Source organism: Plectropomus leopardus, chromosome 2 (assembly GCF_026936395.1).
Source record: "Plectropomus leopardus strain MGB_pleo_1.0 chromosome 2, ASM2693639v1, whole genome shotgun sequence".
NCBI lineage: Eukaryota > Metazoa > Chordata > Actinopteri > Perciformes > Serranidae > Plectropomus > Plectropomus leopardus.
In genome coordinates, this window is record NC_142177.1 from 30,899,522 (window position 1) to 30,912,447 (window position 12,926).

Below are 12,926 nucleotides of genomic sequence, written 5' to 3' on the forward strand. Positions count from 1 at the left end.
TCCATATTAAACAAGAGATATTTAGTCAATACTATTATTATCATAAATGTTTAATTCCACTCTGTGTTTGTTTGGGCTGCAGATCTTTTGTCATACAGCAGATTCCCAGCAGCAACCTCTTCATGGTTGTTGTGGACAATAAGTGTGACTGCAGCAGTTCTCCTCCAGTAACCATGGATCCCATCGAGATCATGTATATCCTTTCTAGGAGAAAAAAAAGATGTTTGATATGTGGAATCACAAAGTAGATCATAAAACTATGCATGGATAAATGACTGCGAGAATTGTATAATTGCATCTTCAAGGTAAATTTAGTTGTGCGTATGTTGGTGAAGCTCTGAAGATATAGATGTGTTCTGTTAATTAAACTGCATCCTTGACGCCTTTGAACACAACGAGTCTCTAAAGTGCGACAGACTGAAGTTTCAGAAGGACAGAAAGAAGCCTGAATCATGTCATCCATTCCACCCTGAGGTATGAAGACGCGTGTTTGTTTGCATACAAAAGAAACAGTCTGGTTTACCTGTCAGAGTATTTCTTGACTTCATGGAGTTTTCACTGGTTGCCTGGCAACCTCATGGTGACGGCAAAGCTCCAACAGGTCACTGCTAAAGAATAGTCCAGCACATAAACCCCATAGAACTGCAACTTAAAAGTGTTGTTAACATGTTAACTGATTTGAGTTGCTTATAGGCTGTTTTTTCAGCCTTAAGCAGAGCCAGGCTAGCTGTTTACCTCTGTTTCCATTCTTTATGCTAAGCTTAACTAACTAGCTGCTTTAGCCTCACATTTACTGTAAAAAGATGAGAGTGGTATTAACCTTCACATCTAACTCTCATCAAAATGCAAATAACCACATTTTCATATAGCATAGCATATATGGATTAAAAAAAGGGGGATGTTAGTATAAAACAATACAGTAACTCCACCCTGTTAATATTTAAACTACCCTGAATAGCTCCACATGTATCACAAATGTCTGTCTCTTCTGCAGGAAAATGCCATGGAGTGTGGTTCAGCAACGTGCCTCTACGGTCCCCTAACAGCAGCTCTGCTCCCTCTGATAGCAGCGACCATCAGCAGGTGACCGACAGCAGCAGAACTGAAGGATCAGTAAGGACTATATCAACAAGAAGATACGTATAAACACATAGAGAACAGATCAGAAATGAATTTGCTCATTCCTCTGCAACAGGCAGCACTCTAATAAGAAAAAAATCTTTATCTGTAGCACTGAGACTCACATCCATTAATGCAGAAAACATAAGCGATGTGGTGTAGCGAGAGAAAATGAGAATAATGGGAGTGCTTGGTGATTTTGCACAAAGCATTGCAGATCACATCACTGACAGTTTGCCATATTGTCCTGAATGTGTGCTGAATTAAATACGTGAAAGAAATACAGTGTGTGAAAAGTAAAATTCAAATGCCGAAGAGTACAGGTAATTCCTCTCAAAGTGTAAAACAAGTCCTTTGCGTGCAGGATGATATTGAGACATCAAATGTGTTTGTCTTTGTTGTGAAGAAAAAAAAAAAGAAGGCTAATGTAAACGTCTGTGGAATGTAAAATGCACTTTTGTCATGTGTGAAAAGAATGCAGAGCGGTCTATATTTTTGGCAGTTAATTGCTAAAAACAGTGGACAGTGCCGTCATAGTTTTCTTTCTTTAAATATTTTATTTTGTAATTGAAATAATTTCAGTGTCTGTGACAATATGGATCATTTAAGATAATAAGTGAGAGACAACAGTAAATAAGAACTTGCTTTATTCTGCCAGTTTCTCCTTGTTTTAAAGCAAAAGGCATTTCATTTCAGATGAGCTAAAGATGCATGAAAAAGAAGATCAGAGTGTTACATTCATGTATTCAGCCATAATTTGTCGAGTGGAACACATACTCGCAACATCATGTTTGAGAAAGCAGATGAATAAATGCAAAGACATATTTTACTTCCTTTTTTTATCCCATGTGTTATTTTTTAAGTGTGGGTGTGATGATGCTGGTACAGTATGTGTAGTATCTGACAAACAACGATTATTGAGACTAAAAGAACCTAACTGAAAAACTCAAATACAAAACAGTACAAAGTATGGTATTATTGGGAGGGCATGTAAATTAACATACATACACATACAGTGTTTATACAGTACCTGTACGTTGTAAATGCAAATAGTTTATTTACAATGCAAAATCACAGAAGTCTCAGAAGAAATAAATCTAGTTACAACAAATATATATTACTACCATTAAACAGAAAACACATTATAAAATGAAATAAAAAATATATGTATATAAAAACAGGAGTCAAGTGATTTTTTTTTTTTGCTACAAATGTGTGTAAAACTAAGTAAATGCCCAATTCTTAAGGAAAACAGCTAAATTATAATGCAGTTTGAAACCCATGTTTGTGTTTTGTACATCAAGAACCTCAATTTCAAAATTGCCCCTAGCTGTAAACCTTGGAAAGCTTTAAGTTTAACTTTAGGTTTAATCTTAGACAGCAATTTAATTGATTTGAGAAAAATACATAATAGTTCTAAAACTTATACCAGTCAACTTCAAACACAAAGTATAGATTTCAGAATCAGCTATTTTGGCTATATCGTACAAAACAGTTTAAGTGTGTGTACATTACACCCTCCAGGTCTGAGGTTCCTCAGCGATGGTGGGGTACAAACGGCATGTGTCCTACTGGCGGAAAAAAAGAATCCCAACTGTTCCAGTCAACAAACTTGTTTATAACGTCAAACAAATAAATAAATAAACAAATAAATCTTTATTCACGTTCTGTACTCACACTTTTATTTATTTTTTATTTTTTTAACTTTATTGAACAAACTCCAGTAGACAATTCTGCATACGAAACAGTGTACGCATTTGATACAAAAACATATCAGATTCAACAAATACACAATAATACAATACAGAAACAAATAAGACTTACAAAATGAAATCAAGTATACATGAAACACAGACAGTTTACTCTTGAAGGGGCTGAAAATAAAATAAATAAACTACGTTTCTATATGGAAATGCATAATTAAAATTTCAAATACAAAGACGTGGTTTCAAATAGTTTTACTCATACTTATTTGTTGTCCGTGGTACTCGGTCGTACTCCCTAATCTCCGAAAGGGTTGTCCAAGTCGGTAGGTGGCGCTGTGGCGAAAAACTGCAGTTCTGAATGTGCAGCCTCCTCTACTGCAGCCCAGCAGCTATAGGATCCTGCAGCTATAGATTTTTTTTCCTCCTTTAAATTTTATTCGTAATCAAAAACTGGCTTTTAAATTCATGACTAGGAGCATCAAGTAAAATTACAGACTAAACGTCATTTCATAAAATAAACAACAAAAAGACACAAGTATCAAAAGAAATACATTTTTTTTAAAAAGGAGAAAATAAAAATAGTCAGAGATCTAGTCAGGAATTAAGATATGAATCAAACTATTTATGTGCAAGGCTTGTTTAGTTCTAATATATTTCAGACAAGAAATATTGGTCTGATTTTCATAAATCGACATCTGTGAATATATTGTTTGTTAAATATAGCGTTATACATATGTTCCATTTTTTGTCCTCCAGTAAAACACCACATTTAATGAGCTCATAATTCAGTTTTGGGGAATCTGAGTGGTTTTCAGATATCCAGTTTTGAAATGATCCCAACACTGCAGCTATAGATCCATGATCCACACCCGGCGCTATCGACGACGTCACTATACAACCCAGGGAAATGATCTTCAGATGCATTGACCTCCGGACTTTTCGACCTCAACAGACGCTCAAAAGCTTCGGCTCAACATGTAACAGCACTACATTTTTTTAATTAGAATGTGAATTTGTGATGTTATAGCTGGCAAACAGTGAAGTCACGCGAAGTGTCATTTAAGTGTGTTTTGCGACGAGTACAACAGGAAGGTTTTTCTGCACTCTGAGCTGTTAGTTAACAGCATGCCTGTAGCTCTGCAAAGTTAGCTTTAAATCACGTGTACTATTAGTTTCACGGTATAAAACTAGCATATCGGGTAGCGGATTATCTGTAATTGATTGCATTGGTTGATAACGTCATCTGGTTGTGATTCATGTCGTGATTTTACAGTTTAGGTTAGCGCTGCAGACTGTTTAATATACTACAGAACAGCTCAGAAACTGTAGTTTCCTCTGTTAATAACAACAGTGGCAGTGAGTCTATTTAGGTGTTGCTGAAAACAGCACGTGAAAAAGTGAGCTAGTGCCTTAAATGCATCACACGGTTGTCACAGTTAAATGCTTGCAGGAAGCAAAACTGCTGCCGGAAACATCCGATTATAATGACATGTTTGTGTATTTGCTATTTTAGAAATGCTGTTTAGATTGTTTAATGCCAGAAAATAGTAAAAACAAAAAAACAAACAAACAAATAAAATAAACAGTGTCCATTTCAGTTTTCAGTGTACATATCCAAAGATTTAGACTCAATCTCAGCTTGATTCAAAAATATAATATTTACACATAAATAAATTAACACACTCAGTAAACCTATTGTGAGATTTTAGAAGTGAATTCTCTTTTTTATTTTCCTCTAGCTCCTCTTGGTCATGCAGCTTGTGATCCGCCGATATCGTCCCTCAGACAAGGACGCGGTGCTCACCCTGTTCAGCATCGGGATCCAGGAGCACATCCGTCCATGTTTTTACAACGCCATGACCAGCCCTCTCTACCTCGCCATCTCCCTGGCTCTGTGTGTCACTGGCTGTCTGCTCAGCTCCGTGTTAGGGGCTGTGGTGTTACCAGGAGCCTGGGTGGGCCTCCTATACTACTGCTGCCATAACCTATATGCTAGTTTTGTCAAGGAGAGACTCCGTACAGACATGCAAGACATCCCTGCAAACTATCTAAGCAGACCAGATGACTGTTTCTGGGTGGCGGAGGCTGAGGTTGATGGGAGGGCCCAGATCATGGGTATGGTGGCTGTAGTGGCCAAACAAAGTGGGAAAGAAAGACACGCTGAACTGTTCAGAATGATCATCTCACCATCGTACAGACGGATGGGCCTGGGCTTCAGGTTGGCTCAGACTGTGGTCGACTTTTGTAAGGAACGAGGCTTCTCCAATGTGGTGCTGGAAACTAGCTCTACTCAGGTTGCTGCTGTGGCCCTCTACGAGAAACTCGGATTCAGCCACGTCCTCTCACACACCAAAACGCATGCCCCTTTTTGGATGGTAACCCTGACCAGGGTGAAGATTTTAATCATGGAAAAACACCTGTAGTCATGAAATAATAGCCTTTTCTCATAACTACAGTCACTGTTTTAGCTATGTACAAAAACACTAAGTTTCAGGTAGAGCAAATATCAGGAGCCTTTTTTTTGTTCTGTAAGAGCAACTTGTCTTAATTTTTTATACACAACACACTGCTGCTCTTCTGATCGTTGATTGCAGTAAGTTTTTTTTAAATGAAAACTAGTTTCAACTATTTTTTTTTACACAAATGATTGATTACTTTTAATTGTATTTTTTTCACAAAAACATGCAAGAAATAAAACCACCCTGAAGGTTTTACGCTGCTGTATGTTTTCCAACACTCACCTGCACTGACTGCAGCCTGTACACACACACAGGTATTGTATAAGGTGCTATCACACAGGAGGACGCCAAACTTAAAGCAATAACAATTAAAAAGGTGTAAGTTCATCTCATGTGCAACAAAAGTAAGAGGAGGGTCAAACACAGTCTATTCCAGTGGTGGAAGAAGTATTCAGATTCTTTACTTAAGTAAAAGTACTAATACTGCATTGCGAGAATGCTCTGTTACAAGTTAAAGTCTTGTATTGAAAATGGTACTTAAAGTATCAAAAGTAAAATCACTCATTCTGCAGAGAAGTCATGTACTATATTGCTGGATTATAATTAGTGATGCTCTAATGTTAAATGTGGTGCACCTACTTTATATACTGTCGATAGTCTAACCCATGATATTACATCATGATTTATTAGTTGGGTTACATTATATGTTAACATTCTTAATCTGTAAGAAGTACAATATATACAAAAAGTGCAATAATGAAGTAGAGCAGAAGTATAAAGCAGCATAAAAAGGTAGTACAGTATTATAATTCACCACTGGTGACGTATCTTATAACAATCTAATTACACATACAAAATGAGAAATTTGGAAAAAAAGTGTCGTATTCAGTTTTGAAATCTGCAGCTAAGATGCAGCAGCCCGTTCTTGTCTTCTCACACTGTCAATAACAAGGAATTATCGTTTATGGTACAGACGATGATTTTAAAAAAATCAGTTTTTACATTACAGTTTTGTTCCGTAATCTCGTATGAGTCGTGACAACAAGTTGATAAAACAATCATATCTGATCCATATTCTCTCATACTAACCTCTCATACAACAAGAAGGTAGATGGATGTAATAGACAGCAGAGGGAGCCATTTATCCAACTAACACTGAAGTGTCTGTAATGAAACTCTGGTTGCAGAATTTTATATTTGCAGTATTTACAGCACATGATTATGTGTCCTTTACAAACTCTGTCATATTACTGTAGTAAGTGTTAAAGCATTCAGTGAGTTAAAAATGATGGTCAAGTCCATATGTAGCAGCAGAATGGCTGAATTATGGAAACTATTATTATATAAGATTTAATTGGTGCTTTAGTCTGACAGAATATTAGTTTAGTTTATTTGTACCCCACCCTGAGCTTAGGCTGCCATAAAGCTAATAATAAAAAAGCAAACTTTAGATGTAAGGCAATATTGGAGGGATTTTCTACGATGTGTTGTGGTGGTGATAAAGTTTTTAGGAGAAAGGGGACTGGCATGTAGAGGAAAAGGCGAGCTTCTGGACTTGCCGCACACTGAGAACTATTTGGGGATTTTAGAATTAATTTCCCAATTTGACCCCTTTGTGGGAGAACGCATCAAAACATATGGTCAGAGAGGCAGAGTGAGCGTCTCGTACTTATCCTCAACAACGTGCGAAGAGCTCATTGAGTTGATGGGAGAGAAAACAAGGCAAGTAATGGCTTGAGAGCTTCATGATGCGAAATATTCGTCTGTTATTGTTGATTCAATTCCCGACCTATCTCATGTCGATCACTTAATATTTATCTTTCAATTTGTTAGCAAGCAAGGTACAACAGTGGAGCGTTTTCTGGCTTTTGAGCCAATTCAGAGTCATACAGGACAAAATTTGGCAGATTGTGTTATTGCCATGGTGGACAGGCATAAAGCAAAAACAAAGCATAAACAGCATAGAGGCCAGCAGTCCCGAGGTGGGACAATATTTTGATTTACTGCAGTCCTTGTACACATTCAGCTCTGCATCTACACATAGACGGGAGCAAGTTTTTCGGAACTCTGATATATATATTGACTTAAAATTAAAGTCACTATCAAACACTCGGTGGAGCTGCTGAGCTGACTCAACTGGCCTTTGTGGAGCAATGAAACCGCTCACAAAGACTGTTCCCCTGTGGGTGGTGTGTTGTGGTACAGTGGAGTTTCACCCCCAGGCCCTCAGCCACTGCAGTCCAGAGCTCAGAGTTAAACTGCGAGCCACCCAGGACCCAATGACTACCTGGGCCAACTCAGCAGATGACAGAGGGACAGTGTCTAGCCACCTGGTGGTCCTGTCCACCATGGTAAGGAGATAAGTGAACCAGCGGGAGGGGGGTAGGGGGCCCACTAGGTCCACGTTAATATGGTCGAAATGCCTTTTGGACACTAGAAACAGTGCTGAGGGAGCTTTTGTATTGTGGTGCATCTTGGAATGCTGGCAAGCCACACAGGAGCCAGCCCAGGTCTTGTCGTCCATCCTGAGGCCTGGCCAGACAAACCTGGGCCCCACCAACTTAGCAAATTTCTTCATTGTGTCAAAAAAGTGCATCCACCAGCCAGTGGGCACCATAGGTTGGGGTTGTCCCATGGAGGCGTCACAAAGGAGCATGGTATTGGTACCATCAAACACCACATCCTCCAAATGCAGCCCAGTAGCAGCTGTTCGATACGCCTGAACATCAGCGGCCTGGTCGGCAGCCAAGGGTGCATAGTCAAGACCCAACTGAATGGACCCTGCCACCGCCGGGGATAGGCCGTCAGTGACAAAGTTGTCCTTGCCTGCCATGTGCTGGATATCTGTTTTGAACTTGGAGATGGCAGATAGCTGACGCTGCTGAAGGCCGGACCATGGCTTGGAGGTTTTGTCCATGGCAAACCTCAGGGGCTTGCAATACACAAAGACGGTGAAGCAGTGGCCTTACAACAGGATCTGAAGTGGCGGGTGGCAAGGAAGAGACCCGGGATCATCCGTTCGGAGGTTCTGTACTTCCTCTCATAGTCACGAGGTTGTTTGCTGAAGAAGTCAAGAGGCTGCCAGGCTCCACCCACCCACTGCTCCCACACTGCCCCTACAGCATAGTCAGAGGCATGCATTGTTAGGGCAACCGGAGTAGTAGGGGACAGGTGAGCCAGCAAGGCAAGGTTGGCCAGTGCAGCCTTGGCGTTGCAGGAAGCACTGTCCATCCACTAACACCCACACCACTAAAGTTGTTGATGCTTTTGTTGTCGGTCAGCATTATTGTCAACATTCGGGGTCACGAATTTGGAAGTGCAGGAATGTCGAGATGAAGAGACTGAGTCAAGTTGAGTCTGTTTACTCTCACTTCAAAACAGCAGCAACACATGCTCAGGACAAGCTCCCAGTCAACCAGCAGGAAGGCTACGACAAAGCCCTCAAACTCCATCTCCCAGAATCCCCTTCTGTCAACTCTGAACTCTGCTTCTTAAAGGAGCAGCAGTCTCTGGTAAATGTCTCTATAAAGTCTCAATAATGTGGGTCACCACAATATGATGTTTTGTTATAAATTAAACCACCCAACCATTTATAAAAGTTGATTAATAAATTAGCAGAAAATTAATCGTCAGCTAGTTTTGATAAACATGTAAGTTGTTTTCTGATTATTTTGAATAAATTTGAGTTTTGGGATGTTTTTTTTCAGCATTGGGTACTTTTACCTTTCATACTTCAAGTAAATGTTCCTGATTATTCTTGTTTACTTGTTTGATTATACATGTTTCCTCCACCTAATGAAATGAACACGTTATGTCTTGTTTGTTTAAAAAATATAAAGACGAATGTGTTAAAACAACATATTGTGGTTTTAAAATGTGAACCAGAACCAGGCTAGCTGTTTCCCCTTGTTTGCACTCGTGCTGTGATAAGCTAACCAGATGCTTCAGCTGTACTTCATGTTTGCCATAGAGGCATGAGAGTGATGTATGTGCACTCAGTGGCCCCTTTATTAGGTACACCTAAACAATCAAATGCAATTCAATACAGCAGCTCTAACATAAAATCTAATCTGGGTGTAGAATTTTCATTTTTTGTAGATATTGTCAGAAATTGCATGCTGCAATTTTATGTTTAGCATAGGCATATTTCCTAAGACATTCAATTGTACCTTTAAATGAAATAAAGAATGCAAGGCCCATTCAAATTTTAGTACTTTATTCAAAGAATTTCTGTATGAATATTTAATAGAAGTCTTTATAAATGTCTGTAATTTATGTTTTTTAAACCAGTTTTATGTGCTTTATAGAAATAGTAAATGAATAAATGATCAAAAGAGTTTTTAGTCCACTGTCTCCTCTTGGGCACACAGCAGAAATCGTCACCTTCATAAAGATAATTGATTATTTAAGTCCTTTTCTCTCAGCACATCTTCAGTTCATCTCTCTGATCTTCCGAATCCCCTCTTCTCCACATCCATGTACCCACAAAGTTAACACATGACACTTGTTTTGAGTTCACCTCCACACACATTTCAGGTGAATGACACTTGGCAGCTTTCCAAAGCAAAGAGTGAGATTGAGAAACCAGAGGTAAAGTTACTCCTGCCTGTGTTATAACACTTGGCAGTGTTTTTGTGTGCTCTATCTGTCCGTGAAAGGCTTTGAGTTCAACACTTATGAAAAAAGACAAACAAGATGGCAATATTTAATCTGTGTCAGTCGTTGGAGAGGCTGAGGGGACAAACATATCAAGGTTTGTACTGTTAAAAAGCCTCGCATGTGAGTCAACACACAGCATGTGTGCACTGTGTGATATTATCTAAAGAAGAGCAAACTGTACATGCTGTGCATTTACAGATGTGTTAGAAATACCCAGCTTCTGATCTTTAAATGGCATGTTTACTAAAATATTTGAAAATACAAACAGGTTACTCTAAATTTAAAAAATCTAATTAAGAAGACACCTGAATGAGTAAAAACTAATTTAATCTTAAACAGAAACATAAAATCAGGAACACAAGAAGAAGCAATGATGGTTGTAGCCTTAACATAAACATGGCAAATGATGTTTGTGCTTGTGAATAATATAATAATGCAAATGATTATGCTCTTTAATTTGTCGTTGTTTGTCATTTGTTTGCTGTGGATGAAATTTGATATTAGATGTCAGTTGTTTTCATTTGATAAATGATACACATGTTTAAATATTTGACACAGAAGTAAAAGACAGAAGTTAATGAAACAAAACTTATGTTTTCAAGAAGGTAAATGTTTCATTTTGAGGCAATCAAATATGAATTTATATTCCTCTTTTACTGACAGAACATGTTTTATTAAAATAATCTTAAGTAGTTTATTTCATATTGTCAGCATAATAAAAGCTTTCATCTTGCATGTTTTAATATAATGATGCACATGCAACATTGAATACAATCATAATAATAATAATAGTTTCAACTGATCATGATGTGATTCAGTCCTAATGTAAAACCTTTGGATGACAGCTACGTTTTATTATTTGTGACAGATGATTTTCAGTAGAAATAGTTTTCATCATGACTTTCGTCAATGCTCGACACTTGACTCAAAGTTTACTTATGTTTGGAAGTTTTTTGTGACCACTGACTCACTCAAGGATCAGGAGGCAATATTAATATTAACAGACATATCCAGCAAACTAGCACTCCTTTTCTTAAACATCCTGTGGCAGAATAAACATCCCTTCTAGTTTTTTATTAACATCCCTCAGATGGAGGAGATAATTAATACGTCGATTACTAATTTTCTTTAGAAGAGAGTGCTTCTTTCTTTCTGCCTCTGTGCAAGTAATGCCAGCATGCTGTCATCCCAAGTTGTCATATACCACAGCCTTGTCAATGGACTTCCACATCTACATATTACACTTGAGGTATCCTCCTGCACCTGCTGGTGACGTTCTGGAATACTGCAGCTAACACCATGATGTCAACAAAAGCACATGTTTAGGATTATGCTACTAACGCATGGTTGGTTAGATTTAGGCGACAGAATGTGGTGCTTAGGTTTAGGAAAAAACACCGGGCTCCTAGGTGAAAGGGTTTGTTGGACCCCCCTCTAAAATAAGGAAGCAAGAATACAGGACAGTAGTGTCATACTGTAGCCAGAGTAGAAAAAAACAGTTGGAAACAGAGTGTTCAAAACAGTCTGAAGCCCAAGGTTTTTGCTTACAGGGATTTCTTTAACACAGGTTTACCTCATTATTAAAACTTTGGCCACATTTAATATGAACATCCAATATTGCTACATTATATGAGACACAGAATGTGTAAAAGCAGAGTAGGTCCCCTTTAATAGACCTGGCAGGGATGCAGTTGCTTCATCATCATCTAATGTCTGCAGGTTGGCAGAAAACAAAGACACGCAAAAAAACAATTCATTTAGATGAAATGTGGTAATCCCATGATTGAAAGGATTGGGAAAACAGCCTCATAAGTTTGAATCTGCCATTTTGATCAGTGTAATGCAGCTGTAGCATGATCTTACACAACAGGTAAACATGCACAGACACACATGTGCACGTGTTCAACAAATGGAACAGCGGGTTCACAAGAAGCTGCTGGTTGTCCTGGCTAAAAGTCTCCAATTGCACAAAACCGGAGGACGAATGCCCAGGTACACACACACACACATACAGCTGCCAAAATGTGTAGCAGTAATTTGATCAGGTCATGTTGACAGATTGACCCTTTAATGATAAACAGATGGACATCTCCTCTGTGCTCCCCGGGACGCAGCAGACCGCAGGGCCCTGACTTCCGCTGCAGGCCATTAATGGAGAACACGGCTTGGGTCAAACAAATAAACATGCTACTGACGACGCACACAAACCTGCCATCACCACGTTTATCATTTGTGGGGTTTTTTTTTCTTACCGTAAATAGACGGCAAGAACAAAATGTTTTTCTGACCCTGTGACCCTCTGAGCCAAAAGCTCGATAAGGCATTAGTCAGTTTAAAAAAGAGGTCAGTTAAACAAGTTTTACGCAGTTTCTGTAGAGATGAAAGACACTGATTCTCTGAAATAAAAACTTAAAAAATTGCTCTGTTCATTTTACCATGGGTAACTCATAATGACAAGGCAAAGACATGCTAAAAAATTTAGTAAATAAATAAAAAATCTTGTTTGATACATAATAAAGGGTCATCAGAGTAAACAGGATGAATCTGAACTTAATTTAGTGTGCAGTAACAAATTGGGGGGAAAAAAATAGTTGGGATTTTATTTATTTATTTATTTATTTTTACAAATTTGCCACAAAAAAAAACAAACAAAACAAACAAAAATCTAAACTCAAGGTCCACTTACTTATATGTCTCTTTCTATCTTGTCTTATGTAAAGTATTTAAAATCGTGTTGTTCTTCAAAGGTAGCATACAGTTAAACTTGCCTTGTTCTGGAGCTTTTTAACACATCATACAGTCTTCATCAGCTGTTGCAGTTTGCTCACTTGTGGTGGATCTTTGCCCTCCGTACTGTATCTGTATGCGATTTCTAAACTTTAAATATTGACAGTTTTAAACTACCCTATTTACTACTACTACAGCAGCATAACAGAGTTCCTGAAATTCAGTCATGGCTTTTGGTTTTGATGTGTCACCCCAA

At 38.3% G+C, this 12,926-nt stretch overlaps 2 protein-coding genes and 1 long non-coding RNA gene across 3 annotated transcripts in view; all 3 read left to right on the forward strand.

The window, feature by feature from the left end:
- cacna2d3 (calcium channel, voltage dependent, alpha2/delta subunit 3) overlaps positions 1-1,948 on the forward strand; it is a 44,697-nt gene extending 42,749 nt beyond the window's left edge. The window contains exons 37-39 of the mRNA XM_088090802.1: positions 83-195; positions 392-474; positions 995-1,948. Of these exons, the coding sequence (XP_087946928.1) occupies positions 83-195; positions 392-474; positions 995-1,087 (289 nt within the window). The 3' untranslated portion in view covers positions 1,088-1,948. The remainder of the gene's footprint in view (positions 1-82; positions 196-391; positions 475-994) is intronic.
- Positions 1,949-3,646: 1,698 nt separating this feature from the next.
- LOC121950294 (N-acetyltransferase family 8 member 3-like) lies at positions 3,647-5,537 on the forward strand. Its single transcript, XM_042496242.2, has 2 exons — positions 3,647-3,802; positions 4,565-5,537. Exon 2 carries the CDS (start codon positions 4,577-4,579, stop codon positions 5,246-5,248), a length of 672 nt encoding a protein of 223 aa, XP_042352176.1. The 5' UTR covers positions 3,647-3,802; positions 4,565-4,576; the 3' UTR covers positions 5,249-5,537.
- A 4,405-nt stretch (positions 5,538-9,942) lies between these two features.
- LOC148190240 (uncharacterized) lies at positions 9,943-12,219 on the forward strand. Its single transcript, XR_015775344.1, has 3 exons — positions 9,943-10,037; positions 11,814-11,935; positions 12,025-12,219. It is a non-coding gene; the product is annotated as an uncharacterized LOC148190240 (long non-coding RNA).
- Positions 12,220-12,926: the final 707 nt, after the last annotated feature.

Bases quoted from the DNA above. Each gene is read 5' to 3' on its own strand.
- LOC121950294 (XM_042496242.2), top strand. From the start codon at position 4,577: ATGCAGCTTGTGATCCGCCGATATCGTCCCTCAGACAAGGACGCGGTG.